The sequence below is a fragment of the Corylus avellana genome, chromosome 2 (assembly GCF_965113065.1).
Source record: "Corylus avellana chromosome 2, dhCorAvel1.hap1.2, whole genome shotgun sequence".
Classification (NCBI taxonomy): Eukaryota; Viridiplantae; Streptophyta; class Magnoliopsida; order Fagales; family Betulaceae; genus Corylus; species Corylus avellana.
In genome coordinates this window covers 10464733-10485982 of record NC_142491.1, presented here as the reverse complement: position 1 = coordinate 10485982, position 21250 = coordinate 10464733, and the positions used below count along the sequence as shown (strand labels likewise).

General features: G+C 31.7%; 1 protein-coding gene across 1 annotated transcript; it reads left to right on the top strand.

The window, feature by feature from the left end:
• The first annotated feature begins 14702 nt into the window (after positions 1 to 14702).
• LOC132163301 (uncharacterized) lies at positions 14703 to 20602 on the top strand. Its single transcript, XM_059573578.2, has 4 exons — positions 14703 to 15699; positions 15877 to 15995; positions 19650 to 19830; positions 20106 to 20602. The coding sequence occupies exons 1-4, from the start codon at positions 15005 to 15007 to the stop codon at positions 20362 to 20364; spliced, it is 1254 nt and encodes a 417-aa protein (XP_059429561.2). The 5' UTR covers positions 14703 to 15004; the 3' UTR covers positions 20365 to 20602.
• The last annotated feature ends 648 nt before the right edge of the window (positions 20603 to 21250 follow it).

The window sequence follows — 21250 nt, the reverse complement described above, 5'->3', positions numbered from 1 at the left end:
TTCTGCTCTAATTCCATGTTAAATTATCAATTATCATAAAATCTTTAGATGATAAAAAAGAATATATTTGATCATTAAATTTATATTCTAACAATATAAAATTCAAGTGCTAAAAATAAGCATAAAAAGAGAAGATTATATTTTAACAATATGAAATTTATTACTCTTGCATTTTTATCCTTTACTTTTTCGAAAAAAAAAAAAAAAAAAAAAAAAAAATATCTAATTCTTCCAACTCAATTTATTAAATTGACATGTATCCAAAATACATGCAATTTTTTTTATCTATATATATATATATATATATATCAGAGATTTTCCGTTTTCGTTGAGCTGGGAAGTGTGCAAGCTAGGGAGAGCCGGAAGAGCTGCTTGAATGCTTCATTTAGCTTACAGGCTCCAGTTTGGGTTAACCATTCCAAAACTTTAAGCCCATATGGGCCCTCTATTAGCAGCCCAAATTCTCTTACCAGTATTATTGACGTTTTAAGGTGGAAAATCCACAACTTGCTCGGTTTTCATTCAACCAAGCCCAAAATGAAAAAGAAACAAAATTTTATTAAAAAAGGCACAATCTTGTCAAACTCAAATGAATAAATAGTAAATTTAATGTAAACTTTAAAGTTTATAAACTAGAACCATCTCATTCCAACAAGGTTGGAATAACTTAAGGAGCTCTTCTTTTTATATATATAGGGCTGGCTTTGGCCTTAGGCGGTCCGTCGCCTAAGGCCTACCGTCGAGTAACGTCGGGAAAAATCTTAGCGCTATTTTATTAGAAAAAAAAAAACAATTAAAAATGTCCAAAGATGTGAGTTAAATCCACTCATCTTTAATTAACAACACCATATACAAGAGATTTGTTGCAATTTCCTCTCTCTCTCTCTCTCTCTCTCTCTATATATATATATATATATATATATATAACTTTCCATTAATTTTTTTTTTAAGAATTCAATTTTTTTAAAGAAAACCAAAAAAGTGAGCTAAAAATCCACTCATCTTTATTGGTAACACCAGAGAGATTCGTGGCCATTTTCCATGACTTTTCAGAAGAATACAAAATAAAATAAATTAAAAGAGGCCATCTAAAGTCCACTTTTTTTTCTTTGTTTTTTTTCTTTCTTTACAAAACACTGACAAAAAATTCAAAACTTTAAAAGAGGTTTTCTTTAATTTTTTTTTTTTTAGAAACTTCACTTAATACCCTTGAATTATTATGCATTTTTGGAGGATCTTTTCAAATTTAAAAAGTTTTCAATTTCACCAACTAAATTTTCAGTTTAATGCAATGTACCCACTTTGTCAAATTTAAAACTTTAAAAGTAATAAAATGACTTTTATACCCTTAATTTTTTTTATAAAATTTCAAATTTATCTTCAATTTTCAAATAAATAAAAAAACAAAAATCCAAAGATAATTTTGTCTTTTTAGTAATTTTCGCTAAGAGTTAACGGTTGAATTTGACGAATGGGGTTAGTTAAATCAAATTAAAAATTTAAAGGGTTAAATTCAAAATTTTTTAAGTTTAAAAGTATTTTTTCAAAATACATGATAATTCAGAACTACAAAATAAAGTTTTCCCAAATTCTTTTCTAATTTCCATGCTTTCTTTTGCTTTGAATCCTATGGGCCACGATTCAAAATCAAAGACCCAAAATGAATAAAATAAATAAAAGTGTCAAAATCAAAGAGTTAGAAAGTACCGTGAAACTTCAAATTAAGAACCCTGTCAGAGCTCCAAGTAATAATCCATACAACTCAATCATATACGAAGCAATAATAAATGCTGCCCCATCTAATCAAAAGCTGATAATTAGAGTGAACACACATCTCTTTGGGTGGATGAATCCTACCCGCCTGATCAAACAGACCCCTCAAAATCATGCATCAAACGGCCCCAAGAGAGAGGACAGATCCTGCCAAGTTTTAAGGAAATGGTTAAAAAGCTTCAATGGTGGAAATTATTGAGGCAGGCATTTTTCTGTTCGGTGGGGTTAAAAGGGACAGGCCCCGTGAAAGGATGAGGAGGAGGGCTCGATTTTACTCGTTTCAGACAAATCTGTACCCCACGTTTCTTAATGAGTTGGTGGAGAAAGGCCCCCATCTTGACTCAGCTTGATGGAACATCTATAGGTTTTTTTTTTTTTTTTTTTTTTTTTCAACAAATATCCCCTGATCTTAAAGTTTTACGTAAGCATTACGAAATAATTATAGAATAAAAATATAGTTTTTAGTAATACTCGTAGAAATGCTATATACTACATTTCAATCTCACTTTTATTTTACTGAAAACTTAAACTGATAGAAAAATATAAATTTAAGTATTTAATCAATACTTTCATATTTTTCGAGCCCTCACGTGTGGATGCAAACTCTGTTTTAATAGCTAACACGTGAAGTATTTAATTAAAATGTAGATAGATGAAGGAGTGAAGATTAGAACTCAAGACCTTTGACTTTGATATATACCATGTTAAATCATCATTTGTTATAAAAGCTTAACAGTGTCCATCAATCTTTAGATTTTTTTTTTTTTTTTTAACAAGGATTAATGTGTACTATCACATCAGCCAAATGAAATAAATGTAGTGTGAATGTAGTATATAACATTATTCAATCTTTCTATATTTGTGTCAGGGACGTAGGGAGGAGGGACTGACATAGGTCATGGCCCCCCTCAATTCCTAAGAACAAAAAATTTTTAAGGTAGAAAAAAATATTATAAGGTATTTGGCGTCTAGCAGCAAAATTTTTTAACCCCTAGCTCCTATCCATAATAATTTTTTACTCCACCTTTTGTGCCTATTTTTTAATGTCTCATCTCCAGACTCCAGTATTGATTTTATAAGATCTAGTAGATATATGTGATGTGGAAAGAAGAAAGTTTTTAAAATCATTCTCATTGAAGATTTGTTACTATACTTATTTCTTATTTTCTCTCCTCTTTAACTCTCTTATATCTTTTTTTTTTTTCAACTATCCATTACTAAAGCTCTCTCTCTCTCTCTCTCTCTCTCTACATATTAAAACTCTCTTTGGTGTCGTACTGAATGGTCTTTTTTAAGGTAAGATAAAATTTAATTATAAAAAACTAACTATAAAGAGAAGGGGTGGAAGCCCCGACATCAATTGTCTTATACCACTTAATACAGTACTATGAAATTCATAAAGTAAACTGACAATGAGCTAAAAATTTGGTCAGGTTTAATGGGTGCAATAAAAGAGCCACCGAGGTTGACAAATTTTTAAACAATCCACAAGTGAACCTACTTGGGTTGACACATGCAGTAGCAATAAGATACATTAGTTGCCACAATATTGCATTAAAATCAACTTAGTTAAAGCCGCTAAAGAGGAGCTCCACTCCAAAATTAGAAAGGAGAGGTGCCCATCAAATGATGCACAATGGACATTGATTCTTGCAATTTTCATGGTAAAAGCAAAGGCGTTTACAACGGAAGGGTTTGAAAGTGACGACAAAACAAAAAAAAAAAACATTGATCAACAGCTTTGATAGAGAGATGCGCAAAGAGAATGGCACGTGGGGAGGTGCATGAGATACTGTAACACTCCAGTGAAATCAATTAACTTATAATTGACTTCATGATTCACCTCTTAGTCTTATTCCACGAGAAACAATTTTCAAAGAGAGTCTATAGCGGAAGACTTCTCACTAAATGACAGAGATAGCTATAAGTTAAACTTTTAATCACAAGTAATAAGAGTGAAACTTAAAACATTACGACATAGATAGACTTCCAAGTGTCGAGATTAAAGACTAGTCATCAAAATATAATACAAACCACATCCAATTGCTCTAAAAATAATTAAAGCATACATTTAGTGATGTATAACATAAAAATGATTTCGATCATATCCTGATGGGTAGTTCCATCAACGTCCCATATGGACTTGAGCCACACGAGATCTAGGTCCTAAAAAATGATCCGTATTAAGTTTTTTTACGATGACCGGATACCTCTTGTGATCTATCTCCTATTAAATTATCTATAACAACACAAATACACATATACAGGAAAATAAATACGAAAATAAATTCGACGACTTAATAAGTATAAATGTATATAAAGTATACGTCATTAATCATGAAAGCAATTGTTTATAAATAATATACAATATTTTGAGATTACAGTTTTCAAGGTGGTTGACCACCCTTTAGGGTGAGGGGTCGTCCGGCTACTATCAATTTTTATCTTTAAAATTGTCGGCCCTACAAATCAAAATCGTTTCACAATTGTTTTCAAAATATTTTTTCTATTTTTAAAAATGATAACAGTTTTCAGAAACTATTACTCAAAAAAAGTTTTCAAATGTGGTCGCCATAAAAATACTAAACATAATGTAATCCTCTTTTTGTCCCTTCAACTTAATTTGATTAGACTTTTTGTTCAGAAAGTAGAAGAAGATTCTTTCATTTTTCTCATTTAAATCCTTAATCTTCTTTCACATTATTGTTTCAAACAATGCATGACACCCTTAAAAAATCTTGGTCCAAGAACTCAAGAGAAAATTTTGGGAACTTTCCACTTATAGCATAAATCTTTTAAAATTCAACTATTTGGCATTGGAAGATTATTGTTTAATGGTAATTTGTAGCAAGATTTTATTGATGTAATATATATATATATATATATATATATATATATATGAAAAAGTAAAATAAATAAATAAATTTTGTACTAATTTTTTTTAAAATTTTAAATTATAATAAAAAATAATTAATATAATATAAAAAAATAAAAACATTAAAAGTTAAATTTAAGATGAATAATATAATATAATATAATATTTTTTTATTTTTGTTTTTTTGGGGTCATAGGCAAACATAGCCCTAGATTTGTAGGTTATAATGCGATGAAGCCTTTTTACTTTTTATTTTCTTTTCTGTCTTTCTATCAAGTCATTCTGTCTTACTTTTTATCAAGTCATCGTGGAAAGGAGTTTGATATTGGCGTTTGTGATGGAAGTGACACCACTATAATTTCTATCTTAACAACAATTCCACTTTTAGTAAAAGCAACATAAAAATAAAAATAGTAATTATAATCTAAATTTTTCTTTTTTTCTTTTTTTTTCTTTTCCCATTTTGTATAAAATTTACAATTACAACCCACAAAATTTTCCTTTTTAATCTTAAAAATAATGTAATTTTAATTTAAAAATCATTGTTGAATCATATTTTTGTATTCAAATATTGTAATTATAATATTTTGATTCGATAATATTAATATGACTAATCCATTTGATATTTCTTGTGACATAGTTGATCAAAAGTAGGATTTTTTTTTTTTTTTTTCTATAAAAGCAATTGTTACGGGTCTTATTAATGATATGCTATAAAAAATGGAAATATTTGGAAAATAAACTAATTTATTTATATAGCTTAATATTCATAACATGCCAATTGGCATCTTCTCACTTTATTCTTTTAACACCTTTCAAATTCTTTTATTTTTATTACAAATTTAGTTTAAAAGACCATTTCGAAATTGGTTTCGCCAGAAGCATCAGACCAATGATCACTCATGACTTCTGTGTACCACTAGTGCCACAAAGGTTTTTGTGGTCTTATTGGCGCATATCACGGTAGGGTCTTTGACTGGGATGAAGTCATAACAAGGTAACCGTAAGAGAATATGTGCCTGGATTGAATCATTCGCGATGGAAATGCCCTCTTCTCCCAACCCAACTAAGGGCAAGCACCCACTCGGCCTTTATGGCAGTGTTTGGGAATGGCCTGGGCTGGTACTGTACCAGGCCCTCCCTCAATTCAAAAAAAAAAATCTTTTCACCTCAAAATTAATCCTAACATCTCTACTTTTTATACCACATCAATCATTTTTTTTAATTATTATTCAAATAAAAAAATAACTACAAACTAATTTTTTACATTTTTTCATATAAAATTTATTTTTTTATTTTTTTTTCACAAAATATTTTCACTAAAACCAATCAAATACATATTTCTAAAAAAAAATACTACAGTACCCAGTGCCATGGCCCAGGCCATTCCCAAACACTGCCTATGAAATTGAAATCTTTGGCGGGGGGGCCTCACTTGTGTTGCAATACATTCAAGCCGCTTTAAGGCTTTGGGAACGAATATTATTCCATGCACTTTTAACTGATCAAAAGAAGCTATAGGATTTACGAAGAAAGTCTAATTCATTGTATCTTCCACCACTTTGATAATTCATATTGCTGATTTAACATTGAATAAAATTATACTTTTTTTTAAAAAAAAAAAAAAAAAAAAAAAAAAATTCATACATTTTTGTATTTTCTTTGTAAGAGATTGAGTTTGAAAGACTCACTGAAATACTAGATAAACTCTCGGACAACCCGAGTCGGGTATATGAATTTGGGAGCCTATGATTCGGTTGGGGAATACATCAACACACAACCATTCCAAGCACCATCGCATAACCATTCTCATACTTTTCTTTATAGCTAATTTTTCTGCTAACTTAACCGTTCGAGAATTTTCCAATTAGAAAATCCCAACATGCCTCCGAATTGTTAATTTCCACTCCTCTTGCATGCATGTGTCCGTTAGCTATGTTTGGCCGTGTGATCAACTGTATCATCACTCTCGTAATGTTATATTTTCTTTTCTTTTTTTTAATGTGCTAGTAGTACTTACAAATTACAATTACTTAAAAAAAAAAAAAAAGACATTCACATTTACACCAAATTTAGGACCTAATAAATTTGCTCAAAATATAATCAAAAAATTAAAATGGTCCCTCTAATATATCATCCAATAAAGTGATTAAACAAAACCTGAAAAAATGGTCCCCTCCTCCTCCCCATGCTGCTTCATCTCTTTTGCAATCTTCTTTGTGTTTCATTAAAAGAAACAACGTTTTCTTATTCTTCCCATGTCTCACAGTTACCGGCCGGCCCCTGCTCGGGTACGGGCAGGAGAATTTTGGAATCAACTTTGTTGATATACACGTGGCAAACACCCACATGACCAGTGGAAAGTGGGAGGTTTTTATTTCTTTTTTTCTTTTTATCTCTCTCTCTCTCTCTCTCTCTCCCTGCTTTTCAGGAACATATGTTTGTTGGGAGAAATGCAAAATTATTAACCAAAAGGTTCCTGACCATGCACCACTAGATACCAATAAAGTGAACCCATAATGACCGTACACGTGGATATCAATTTTTTTAAAATGTCATTTATTCAATTGGGTCCCACTACTTTGGATACCCCCTACTTATCAGCAGCTGTGTCTTTTTAGCCATACACGTATTTATGACAAACCAGATGTTCAGGACTTCGAAACATGTCTGGGTTTGTCTTAAAATTTACAACAACACCATTCACAACTGCCTTTGGCTTTACACTATTCACCATGTACTTACAAAATGTTATAATTCCTTTCTCTTTTTTTTTTTTCTTTTTTTTTTTTTTTTTTTTTCATCTAAATAAATAAATAAAAAATAAAGAGAAGTTGAGCCACCTTAAGGCCGATCTGGGAGTAGCCAAACTACCTCAATGGTCAAAAAAAGGGATGGCCGAACCATCCCTAAAACCCCCTTTGGCCTTGGGGGTGGTTCGGCCAATCCCAAAGGGGCCATAGGGGGTGGCCATCCCCTTTGGCCTTGGAGGTGGGTCGGCCACCCCAGACCGGCTTTGGGGGTCGTTCAACCACCCATAAGGTCAAACTGAGGGTGGCAGGCCACCTCTTGGAGTGGTTCGGCCATCCCTATAAAAGTTTAAATTTTTTTTATTTAAGGTTTATTGTTTTATATTATTATTATTATTATTTATTATTTTTAAAACATGTGTCGCGATATAAGAGCAAATAACGTGGACTGCCGTTAATTGGGATGGACGGAAATTAACGGAGGTGGTGATGCAGTCTTTTTCAAAATCTAAGGTACTAGATTTGTCATGTTTTAAAATCTATGAGAAAAAAAATAATAATAAAAACATTAAAACTCAGGTACCAAAAAAGTTATTAACTCAAAGTATTAATAATACGAGTCTTTACATGTAGAAAAATTTCAAAATAAAGGCATTAATATTGACATTGAGAGGAAGGGGGTGGGGGGTTAATTCTAGAAGTCCCTCAAAAAATAAGGTAGCTTTTAAAATCATCATTTGATAAAAATTAATAGTGATTATTAGCACAATAGTGATTTTAAGAGTCACATAATTTTTAGAGGAACACAAGAGTAACTTCTAACTTTACTAATGAAAGGGGGTTGGGCGGATTCCGATATGTAATTTCCTCAATCATCACATTATTTTGCAACGTTTATGTGACATGGTTTCTTAATTGATCAAATAAATAGTTTTCGTGTATGAAATACTATAATTACCCACGTCACACAAGCTTTGAAAAATAATAGGGGTGATGTATAATATTAGTCTTGAGAGTGTTAATAAAATTCTCTATATTTCAAGTGAGATGAAAACAAACTATTTCATAGTCATAATAATTTAACGTTGTGGTATTAAAGGGTGTAAATCAAGCTACGTCCAAATTTTTTTTTTAAAAAAACTAAATTCTTCTTGTCTTGGATAAGGATTCTCTTAATTTTATTTAAAATAAATAATATTTATTTTATGATCAGAATTTAAAGTTAAGTGCATCTAAATATATTTAAATTCAAACCATAAAATAGAAACTTTTATCCAATTCCTCTTGTCGTAGCAGTGCATTGTAACACTTAATTACGGGAATACCTTTCATTTTTTCGACCATATATTCTGAGAATTCAAAAAAGAAGCCAAAGGAATATTTAAAATAATAATAAAATAAGTAAAAAATAAAATAAAATAAGTAAAAAGAAGGCAAGGGAAAGAGTAGTCACAATCAGGCAATCTGGTCAATCTTTGCTGTATATGGGGGAATCAAAAAATGACAGGTGTTTGGCCTGCCCCAATTTAACACTGCATCAAGCACTTTACAGTCTGTACATGTCGAACTTGAATTAAATGAAATATATATCACTCTGCATTTTCTTTTTACTTGAAATAATGATATAATGATATAATTTATTTTTAAAAAACTATAAGAAACAAAGAAATAAGAGCAAAACATAAAGCTAAAATAGGTAGATCTTTTTCATTACAAATAGGGAAAGAGAGAATATGGAGTAGGTGAGTGAGCATGCAGCCGAAGAAAACTCTTGCCGCGCCCTGAGTTTTAATAATGATATAATTTAGTAATTGTAGTAACTTATATACCAATAAGAAATATATTATAAATATAATCCATATATATATATATATATATATATATATATATATATGTGTGTGTCTTTTTCTTTTTACTTGAAATAATGAGAATCATAATTCACATAGAATTCAGTTTATCAACAAAAAGATAAAATTGAATCATCTCCAATTCAATTCGATAATATTTAATTGGAGAAAATATATTTTACTCTCCTGAACTATCAACTCATTTGTACTTTTAACCTCAATATTTAAAAAGTGACACTTTACTCCTCAAACTTTCAAATTGTTACAATTCGATCATTCTGACTTTTTTTTTCCCAAAATGCCCTCATCCCAAGTTTAAAAAAACAAAAAAATAAAAAAATTAAGGGGTGGCCGGCCACCCATTAATTTTTATTTATTTATTTTACTTGGGATGGGAGCATTTTGGGGGGGGGGGAAAAAGTCAGAATGGTCAAATTACAACAATTTGAAAGTTTTGGGGTAAAGTGTCACTTTTTAAATATTATGGTTAAAAGTGCAAATGAATGAATAATTCAAGGGGATAAATTGTATTTTTTCCTATTTAATTAGTTATATAGAGGAGTATTTTTGTCCCCTAAAATGTGAAAAAATAAAAATGCCATTCAAATGAACTGAAGAGAATCATATTCCCAAAAAGATGTATCTGTTCTTCCTTTCGTAGCGCATGACATGAGCTTCGGCTACAATTCTTAAATTCTTTTAACATGAAAAAAATATCAATGCATGCCTTGATGTTAATGTTTGATGAATAGTTTTCTCAAGTGAAATATTAGGTTTATAATTTGATTTTCCTCTTGTTTTTCTGAATTGAAACATTAAGCTTATTGTTATCTTATTAGGAATTTTTTTTCTTCCTCTAAATTAGGTTATAAAAGTTTTATTCAATATTGATTAAACTAGCATCTATACAAAATGTTTGTAATTTTTATATACATTATTAAAAGAGTATGTGATTGTCGCATGCATTTTGAACATATGCCAGTTAATAAGGAAAAAAAAATTATCCATCCTAATTTGGAACATTCTATAATAGAACCATTATAGCTGTCTTGAATCAAATTTGATTACGCAAGGAAAAGTAAGTACAAAATCAAGATCATAGCTTGCAACTCTTTTTAATTGCTTTTGTATATGATTCTATGAAGTTATTAGTCTAATGTATATTATTTTATTTTTGTTAGGAAATAAGAGGAATGTTATTATTCACACTAATTTATCACATTAATTTTATACTCAGTGACTTGAATTGTTTGAAGTAGTTAAAAAATCAACAAATCACTTATACCTTTTCATCTATTTAAATGTGTTTTTGGAACCACCCAAAATATATATAGAAAGATTAAAAAAAAAAACACAACGTTAATTTTTCAATATTTTATTTTATAATTGTTATATTTTTAAAAGAAAAAAAAGGCTTTTTAATAAAATTTATATCAACCCTGTTTTTGGTGATTCATATCACATCCAATAAAAAATAATTTTGGGAAAAATATAAAAAAGCCATCCAAACTATAAACCGTTTGAAATATAACCCATCAGTGTTTAAAAAATAAGGGAAAATACAGTTTACCCCCCTGAAGTTTCAGAGGTTTTTCAATTTTTACTCAAAAGTTTAAAAATTGGTAATTTAAACCTTCCGTTATTAATTTCCATTAAATTGGACGAAATTTTTTTTTTTTTTAAAAAAAAGCCTAGGGATAATGATGTAATTTCATAGATTTCCGTCCATTAGATGGAAAAATTAACGGGGGGGTTTAAATTGCCAATTTTTGAAACTTCAGGGGGGTAGATTGCCAATTTTTGAACTTCGGGATTAAAATTGAAAAACCCCTGAAACTTCAGGGGGTAAACTGTATTTTTCCCTAAAAAATACTAAAGTAGCCCCCCAAACTATGTATAAAAAATACCATTTATTTTTTTATATTCTTATGATACCCCTATTCTTTTAACAAATAAAATAATAAAATACTTGTAAAAAAACCAAACAATTTTTTAAAAATACAAAAAAACCAATGGGCGAATAAAAAAAAAAAAAAATTGGAATAAATAAATAATTAGTCATTGTAGTTGGCTTAAATTACAAATTGCTTCATTTCGTATTAAAGTAAAATCAATGGGCCAATAAAAACAAATTTTTAACAGAATTTGACTCCAGGGACTAAATTTTTTTTTTTTTTTTTTAATATCTCAAGAACCATACATTTGATTTTACTTTAATACGACATGAAGCAATTTGTAATTTATGCCAACTATAGTGATTAATTATTTATTTATTCCAAATTCTTTTTTTTGGTATTTATTTGCTCATTTAATTTTATTTGTTAAAATAATATGGGTATTATAGGAATATAAAAAAATAAGTGGCATTTTTGATACATTTTGGTAATTTGGGAGCTACCTTAGGACCTTTTGAATATTGGAGGGCTATATTGCAACTGACTGGTAGTTTGTGGGACTTTTTTTCATATTTTTTCCAATAATTATGAAATCAACACACTCAATAAGGAGGTCAACAAATACAAAACCTTTTTTTATTCAACATTGAAAGATCAACGCTAATTATTTGTGGTGTCATATTGAAGACAAGATCTCACTCTTACATGACATACATTAATAAGACCTTAAATAATATAAAGTATATATAACTTAAAATCGAAAACTAGGATACGTGTACTAATTAATTTCTTATATAGTCCTTTTTTTTTACATAATCTGCACAAGGAAAAAGAAAGGAGGGATGAGAGAAATTCGAAGTAGTGATCTTCACTTCATGAAGCATGGCCCAATCCGATTGAGATATCTGTCATGTACATTATATGGTTGTACTTAGAACAACTTTTAGAAAAATCTTGAAGCACAAATAGTCTAGACATTTTTTACTTTATCTCTAAAAATACACTTAAATGTTAACAAAAAATGATATGGGATTATATAGTCCTAAAATTCTTTGAAATGAGGCATTATTATTATTTTTTTTTTTTGGTTCAAATCACTCTTTATTAAGGTTTCATGTTATCAAATTGGCCATTCCGCACGTCTACCTTCAGTTCAATTTTTAATGGTACTGTAAATCATATCCAATTAGAAGGTGACACATGTTCCATTCAACTACTGAAAATAGAAAGAAAAATTAAAAGAAGAAATATAAATGTAAAAAACCAAAAGGTAGAAAGAAAATATAAAAATAAATACAGAAGGTCAAGTGGCCTCGCTGACCACCCTAAACGTCGGGTTACTAGTTGCTCAGGCCAACTCAAGTATGGGGATGACTTGCGCGACCACCCCTATTTGCTAATGTAGATGGATGCGCAGAGTGGCCTTGCTACTACCCTACGCTCAATTTTTTTAAATAGTTTTTTTTTTTTTTTTTTTTTTTTAATGTAAAAAAAACACGTGTTATGTTATAATTAGATATGAAGGGACACTATTGTTATAAATTTAATTAAAAATAGTCAAAAATACTTTTTTGATAACACTTAAACCTTAAAAGAGTAAAACGACAAAGATTTGATAAGAAAAAATTGGAGCTAGTGAAGTCTAAAGAAATTTTGTACTCTTTTTTTTTTTGGGTACATTAATAACTATATGTACTTAATTAAACAATATTTTTCTGAGCAATAAGTATGTTGTATATATAATATAAGAGTTGGATGAAGATCCACTAGCTGTCGTTTCATTTGTCGGCCAATGTACCTGAAAAGATTTGACTTCCCCGTGTTTTCACATTTTGTTACCATTCCCTTCCATTCAGGTCCATGTCCTTTCATGCACGACCAGCCGTTTCTGGTACTTTCCTAGCTTGTTTTGGTACCAACCCTTTTTCCTCTTTTCATTCTTTGTTCTTCCCCTTTACTTCCCCTTAAAGCCACATTAAATTTTTTTTTTTTTTTTTTTTTTTAAAAACACATATTCTCACTTTGTTTCTTACATTCTCAAAATGCACTTCTTGGCGTGACACTAAAAAATGTTATTTAATTTTTTAATGAATTGCTATTGAAATTAAAATTTAATAATAATTTTTAGTGATACGTCAGAGAATTTGAGAATGATAGTATCAAAAATTTTGTAATCCTTCCATTTACTAATGTGAAAAAAATGCCATAGCATAATGGAAGGATTACCATAGTTACTACACATACTCATTCTACACCCAACAAAAAGAAGAAAAATACCATAATACAATCCTTGTTGGGTGAAAAATGAATATGTATTAGGATTACAAATAAAGGAAAAGCATAATTATCATTATAATAAAATAATAATTTTTTTTATCAATTTAAAATTTCGAGATAACTGGTAATATAATATAGTATCAGAGTCAAGTTCTAAGTTTGTACTTTATCTTTGCCATTCACTTTCTATTTTAATTAAATGCTTTACATATTAATCCGCATTTGGTAATGGGTAATTTGAGCCCATACATTAAAAAGAAAAGAAAAAAAGATTATAATATTAACTAAATAATATGAATGGTTTTTCTTATTAATTTTAAATATTTGGGATTTAAGATTTATAATTTCATAGTTTACAAACTTATGGATTGAAATTCATGATAATTTAGGTAGCTAATATGAGCGAGTATATATGAAATTTGCCTGTTCAAATTAGTGGTCAAACAACTTAAAATTTATTTGAACGTAAGAATCTCATATATACTCTCTTACATTAATTATGCAAATTACTCTAACATTCCAATAAGCATTTCAATATAAGCTATATTTAAATTAAATAGAGTTGTTCTCCAAACTGTGTAGTAGAAGAAAACCCTATCCATTTCGACATAAGCATATATAGTTTTTTACTTGTCCAAACAAAAGGAATTATTGGGGAGAAAGATTCAATGTAATAACCTTCACTTTTTGAGATATATTTTCTAATCGTTTGAGACGATATAAGCATTTTTCAAAGAGGAATACTATGTGCTGCTTCTCTCGTGTTTTTCTTGTTTTGGATGAATATTATTTTCTAAAAATAGAAAGTAAGAAATAAGAAAAACTTATTTATTTATTTATTTTATAAAAAAAATAATATCTACTTCAAACTAAAATAGCACGAGAAAAATACTTATAATTTCTGATTGCTTAAATATGCTCAAAACATTGTAATAATAACAGCAATAAAGTTAAAAATTCTGAACTAGACAGGGGATTCTATATGGATTTTGCATATATTTGAGGAATATGAGAGTCACGGCCGAAGAGAACGCGTCGAAGACACGCTCCCAAATCTTGCATGTTAAACCGTACGCGTGACGTCAAAACGGGAGGTTTGTACGCGAGTTTACGTGGGAAATGCATGCGGAATTAGCGACAACGGGGCAGTGAGGCACACGAGGTAGTGAAATGCGCGTGGGGAAAGCGAGGGCATTGCGTCCATGATTGAAAAAGAGAAAAAAAGAGAGCAGAAGCCTCTCATCTCTCAGCCCACTGCTATCTAACTGGTCTCTGACCCTATCGAGTCTTATCACTCCACCCCCTTCTCTCTTTAGAGGGATGGGTCCCACCTTTCGCTCTTTGCACGTGCCATACCTGCATCTCACGTGACACTGCTGCTGTCTTCCCCACACCCTCTATTAGTTGCTCTCTCCTCTCTGCACATTTGCAGCTTTTCTCTCAAGGGTTTTAACCCCATTGGAGTGGAACAAAGAAACCAGAGAGACTCTTCTGTCTGTCTGTCTCAAACAAATATCTCTTCTTCTTCTTCTTCTTTCTTCTCTCTTCTTCTGCTTCAAAAAAAAAAAAAAAAAAAAAAACGGGAAAATGGAGATTGGCGGGAACATGTTCGGTCAGAGCAACGGTAACAGGGGGCAGAATAGTAATAACGGGAATATTGGGTGGGATATCTGGGAGCTCAGTACTTCAAGGTTGGATTGGGGGGGGAATAATAGTAGCAACACCCTGTACACGACGACAGCCACCACCGCCACCATCACGGCGGGGAGTTCCACCGCCACGCACGAGGAGGGTAGTGCGGCGCACGCGCCATTTTTATTTCACCACCACGGTGGCGGAGCAGATATTGGCGTGCAGCACCAGCAATTGCACTACCAGCAGGAGCAGCAAGGCTCCCTCTACGGCGCCGCAGATGGGTCCCAGCGCCACCCTGACCCACACCTTATGTGCTTGAATCTGGGGAAGAGGCACTACTTTGAGGACGCTACCCCTCTGGGTGATCGCCACGTGTCTAGGTCATCATCTATAGGCAAGAGAGGCAAACCCTACACCACCCCCCCAATCCCCACCACCACTGATCATAGAGGTGGCGGTGGTGGGCCTTCCTCCTCTTCCTCGCCGTTGCCGGCGACGGTTCCGAGATGCCAGGTGGAGGGGTGCCACGTCCCACTTCTCAACGCCAAGGACTATCACCGGAGGCACAAGGTCTGTGAAATGCACTCAAAAGCTCCCAGGGTCGTCGTTTTAGGGTTAGAGCAGCGCTTCTGTCAGCAGTGTAGCAGGTATTATCAAATTAGACCCTCAACAATTATCAATTACCCTACACCTGAAAGACGAGTCGGTTTTTTCCGACGCTAATTTTCACTTTCACGACATTTCATACGTGCACATTAATCTTACTGTTAGTGGGTCTGTTTTTATTTTTTTCTTTGTGTTTATTTCATGTGAAATGAATGCAGGTTTCATGCGGTGTCAGAATTCGACGATTCGAAGAGGAGCTGCAGGAGGAGATTAGCGGGGCACAACGAGCGAAGAAGGAAGAGCGCTCATGATTCTGCTACAAGGAACACTTCTCAAGGTATATAGAGACATGTTTTAGTCAATTTTGTCCCCTTTTGGTTTTTTTATAAAAAAAAAAATTAAAAAAAAGGTTCTTTTGATAGGATTGTACCATATATAATCATTCGACTCTAGCTAAATTTACATTTTGATAGGAGTGGAAATCTGGAATGGGTTTTTTCAGAAAGATGCGTACCTTTGCATATTTAGATTTGTCTAGCTAGGGCAAAGTTTTTGCCTTGGGGGTGAATCCCAAGAAAAAAGCATCAGGGTTCAGACTTCACAGTTCTTATTATATATTCTCAGGCATACTGTCTATTTAAGGCCCAACAATATTCATCCATCAAGTTGCTGCTGAAATGAATCCCTTTTACATATTGGAGTGCTACACATACTGATTGCTCTCTATCGTGTCAGTGAAAATTACGATTAAATGTCGAATCTAACGGTGATTTTCATAGCTATGTTAGAGATTGAGCACTAGAGAGTATGTGTACTATTTCTATTTATATAAGCGTGCATCATGTAGAAATTTAGTTATGAAGCTTGCCCATCTAATTTTTTCACATGCATCTTAGTAATTTGTATGTGATTTTATGTTTCTTTTGTTACAAAAATTTATGTGGCACATTTTCAAGCCCATCTTGGAAATACAATAGTAGTATCTCAAAGTTCTAGCCAAGGACATATTTTGTGGGCAAAATTGAAAGTAACTTAATAACGCATCATTAATTCGATATGCATTATCTGAAAGAAGATGATAAGTTAATAGGAAAGAGTAAATGTAATAATTTAATTAAACACTTTAATACCCTCCTTTACGTGTGGGCTTAAATTTCCCTTAATAAGTGAGTCAAACACACAAAATATTTAATTGAAATGAGAAGTGAATAACAAAAACGAAGTTCAAACTCAAGATCTTTCCTTTGATAATATTTTAAATCACTATTTGTTCTAAAAGCTTATGTTTCGTTTATTCCTTCCAAGCGATCGGAAATTAGATTTAACAGATTATTCCTCATGTTGTTGACCTACTTATTTGATCATATGAAGAGACTAAACATAAATAGAATATTGCATATAATTATTCCACAATTCTAATTTAAGTAGGACTAGCAAAACGATAAAAGCACAGTTTTTAATAAATGAAAGAAATCATATCATTTTAAATATAAATTTTCTAGATTTCACAGGTACGTACCTAATTATTTTTAATTAAATAGTTCAAGTTTTGTCATCTCATCATGTGGTGGGATGCTTAATTTTCTTGCCAAACAGTAATCTCACTTGCCTAATTGTTAAAATGAAGAATAAGAATCTGTTAGTGATCCTATGATGCTTAGGGTTTGGAGTTCATTGAAGATCACATTTCTGCTTGTCTCTGGAGTCTATATTTTATAGCTCTCAAATATTTTAGTTTAGAGGGTTAGCACTTGTCAAATAAAGGTATCTTGGTTACAAAGGAAAGACCAGAAGAAAATTAACTTTGTTTGGCCAAAGAGATTTTTGTAATTAGACTGAATCATACAAATAAAGTAACCAAATAGCATTCCTCATAAAAATTCTTTGTTCGGCACTGTATTGACTTTTAAATTCTTTTTTGACACATATATGATACGTCTGAATAAAAGAGTAATACTACATATGACACTCTCAATTCACTTCCATCCTATTGAGTTGATATGGTAAGATCAACCGTTGTTAATGAACAAAATATTAAGGATTGGTGAGCACTATCACATCGGCCCATGTGTGGTATTTGTGACTCCCATTTTGCATATTTGTCATGTGCTTAACTCTAATGTTAGTATTCATGGTGCTTGTTATACAAATAGATTATTATTGCATGCCACTAATCAGATCTATTTCTTTGGTATGATTCGTTTCATGCTTTTTTGTTTATAATTATGTTGTATAATCCATGTTGAGCTCTCGAATTCGTATTGATTATAATAAGAAGATTGGATAGCAATTGGAACTTATTCCAAAAGCTCAAGTTTATAGGAAAATGGTTAATTTGATCATTTAATTTATATTCTAACAAAACGTTCTAAATCCGTTTTTATATGTGTTGCTTTAACCGTTCTTTTTCTGGCCAGTCGACGGAGTAGAAAGAACGCTTCCCTTTTCCTTTACACTGTATATTTGAAAAATTTATTTATTTGTACTTTGTTGTGCTTATAAAGATGGACTATCACGTTAGTTTCTAAATGATTTTGCATTAAAAGTTATATACCTCAAGCATTTCTCAATATTGTGACAATATTTAACTCTCCTCTTTTTCATCATGGAAACCTGTTCTGCACGTCAGTTTCTAAATGATTTAATTTCCACCACGTAGAAAGTTGATGATTCACAGTGCTTTCACTGAGTATGTTTCTAAATGCTGGTAAAACTTTTAGGAGATTTGGATAGTTTTGACAAAGTTTGCAACCTTAATGGTTCTTCAACCAAACATTCATGTTTCAAATTATTCTTAAGTTGTAAAATTTGCTGCGACGCTCCTAATGCATTTGCTCAGACACTCCTAATGCATGTTTTTTTTTTCTTCTCCTTCAAATCTTAAACTAAATTCAGGATAGGGCATTGTTTTGTTAACATGGTTTGAGATTAAACACTTAACACATGGAGACATGGTGTGAAACTACTGAACTAAACTGTACAGAGAAAGAAGCTTTGCTGATAACGTTTTCATGTACACATATAGCTGCATTTTGTGAATTCAATATCCAGTCCAGTAAACATTATTGATACAACACATATGTTTCCTAGACGTTGTAAACGTTATATATGCAATGAGTGCTACTAGGGATACTATAACTTTTGCTGCAAACTGATGCAACAATCCACGCCATTTCACCTTTTATGGACAGTCAAACGAGTTTGTATGAGAATTGTAGTAAAAGCTTTAGTATCCCGAGCATTTTCCATTCCTTATTCATATATTCCCTCTTAACGGGATACCTTGAACACAAACTTGTTATAAGATTATATACTTCATTGTTTCAAACTACAAAATTGCATTTGTGCCAAACATAGATCATGACTACTTAAATTTATCAATCATACCTACATAAATTTGAGGGAAATATATGATGCTTACTATTCCATTGAGTACCTAAATTGTTCTTATTTCCTAATGTGGCAGTGAAAATCACCATTGATATATCATACACAGGTTAACTCGTTCAAAATCTAATAGTGATTTTCACAGTCACATCAGAGAATAAGTGCTTGGGAGTAAGAGCTTGTTTGGGATTGCGTTTGAGAAATAGAGCTTTTAAGTTAAAAATAGCTTTTGGGCAAAAGTTCAAGTTGTAAGCTTTTGCCAAAAGTGCAGTTTGGCCATTTTTAGGCTTTTTGGACATTTAAAAGTGTTTTTAAATTTTTTACCAAACGAGGACTTTTTTCTTCTAACGGACTTTTTGAGTGTTAAAAGCACTTTTAAACTCTTCAAACTCAATTCCAAACAGGCCTCAAGTAGAATTTGGCGTGTTTGCAATAGGCAATGGAAAATGATGCCATGCATGCACCTACAAGTCATGCTAAGCTTCTTGCATGTGCACTTCTAACCTACTTATGCATCATATGTATTTGCAATAGTTGGGAGTTAACATGAATATGAATCATGTAATTGAAAATAAAGGTGAACATGATGTAAATTTGTTTATAGGTGGGGGATTTCCGTACTTATCATCACCGACAGGACGTGCTCTCTCTCTTCTGTCATCCAAGACCGATTCTTGGGTTTCTCCACCCGATATCTCCTCAAGATCTAGTGCAGCACTTCGTGAGTTGATAGCAGAGCATCGTGCAGCCATCATGGCGGGGCAGCTCATTTTGGATCGAGACCGGTATTGTTAAATTACCATTCATCTTAAAAGCTTAAGCTTATAAAAAATAGTAAATTTAATCATTTAATCAATATTCTAATACTCCTCCTTACATGTGAGCTCAAATTGATTTCCCTGGGCTCAAAATGTAGAATCTTTAATGAAATAGGAGGTGAATGATAACGATAATGTTTTAATTCAAGACTTTTTGTTCTGATACCATGTTAAATTATCATTTATTTCGAAAACTTAACAGAAAATAGTAAATTTAATCATTTAATCAAATATTCTGACAGGTATACAGAAAGCCATGGAATGGAGGATCTAGGTGAGGCTCAACGACGATCAAACTGTGTCATGCCCAACCAGCACCAAATGTTTCCCGAGCCACATAGTTGGAATAGATACCATGAAAGTGACACCCAGTTGACACTAGATCTCATGCAGGCTTCTAGCTCGGCATTTGGATTACTGTCTGTGAGGGGGAAGAGTAAGGAGGAGGAAGAAGAGTGTTCTGATCTATGGAACTCCTTTCATGGAGCCCATGAAATCTGATTTTTCTTTTTCTCTTTTTTTTTTTTTTAAAATTTTATTTTCCCTCTTTTTAAGTAGTTATTTAACTGTATCTTTCAGTGTGAGGACATATAGACTTGTAGGATGATAGTTTTTCAAGCTGTATAATTCATGTGATCATTTGTTTTGCTTCATAAGTTTCATAATTTCATCAATCAGTAAGGATATTGTGTAAAGAATAATATCATTTATAATCCATTTGGAAGAAAGTCTCTTACTGCATAAACCCCATCTACTCATGCATGCAGCCACAACTATAAGACCGTATAAGAGAAGATGTGTTTGTATATTTAAGACTAAAAATGTGTACTTTTTGATTTCATTTTACACGATTGTTTATGGAGTTAAAGTTTGAAGTCAGGACGTTCTTTTTTATTATATCTTAAGTCATCATTTATTTGAAAAGCTTAAGCCGATAAAAAAATGGTTGATTTAATCATTATATAATTAAATATTCTAACCGTGTTCATGGCTTTTGGCCCTTTCCGGTGCTAAATAATGCATTCTTTTTGCTTTCTTCCTATGAACATTGCCATGAATTTGACAAACAATACCAAGTATAATGCGACAGAACCCTACATCAGTAGATGTTTGTTTACTTTTGTGCAACACTTTCTAAAAGCACCTCCATGTGATGTCGTAGGTATAAAACTTGACTAGTGCTTGTACTTTTTTTTACCACCCTAGTAATTTAACCCGAAAGTAGAAGATGTTGGTAAATTTTTATAGCTCCCAATAATGAGGAAGACTGCAGCAGAGATATTGGAATATTACTCAAAGCAAAGCATACTGAAAAGGAGGTAAAAAATTTACAATAATAGTTGGCTTAAACAAGAAAAAGAACAACAGAAATCAGGAGGGAGGGAAT

Bases quoted from the DNA above. Each gene is read 5' to 3' on its own strand.
- LOC132163301 (XM_059573578.2), top strand. From the start codon at position 15,005: ATGGAGATTGGCGGGAACATGTTCGGTCAGAGCAACGGTAACAGGGGG. The intron at 15,996-19,649 runs GTATATAGAGAC...ATTTGTTTATAG, and splicing joins TACAAGGAACACTTCTCAAG to GTGGGGGATTTCCGTACTTA. The intron at 19,831-20,105 runs GTATTGTTAAAT...ATATTCTGACAG, and splicing joins CTCATTTTGGATCGAGACCG to GTATACAGAAAGCCATGGAA.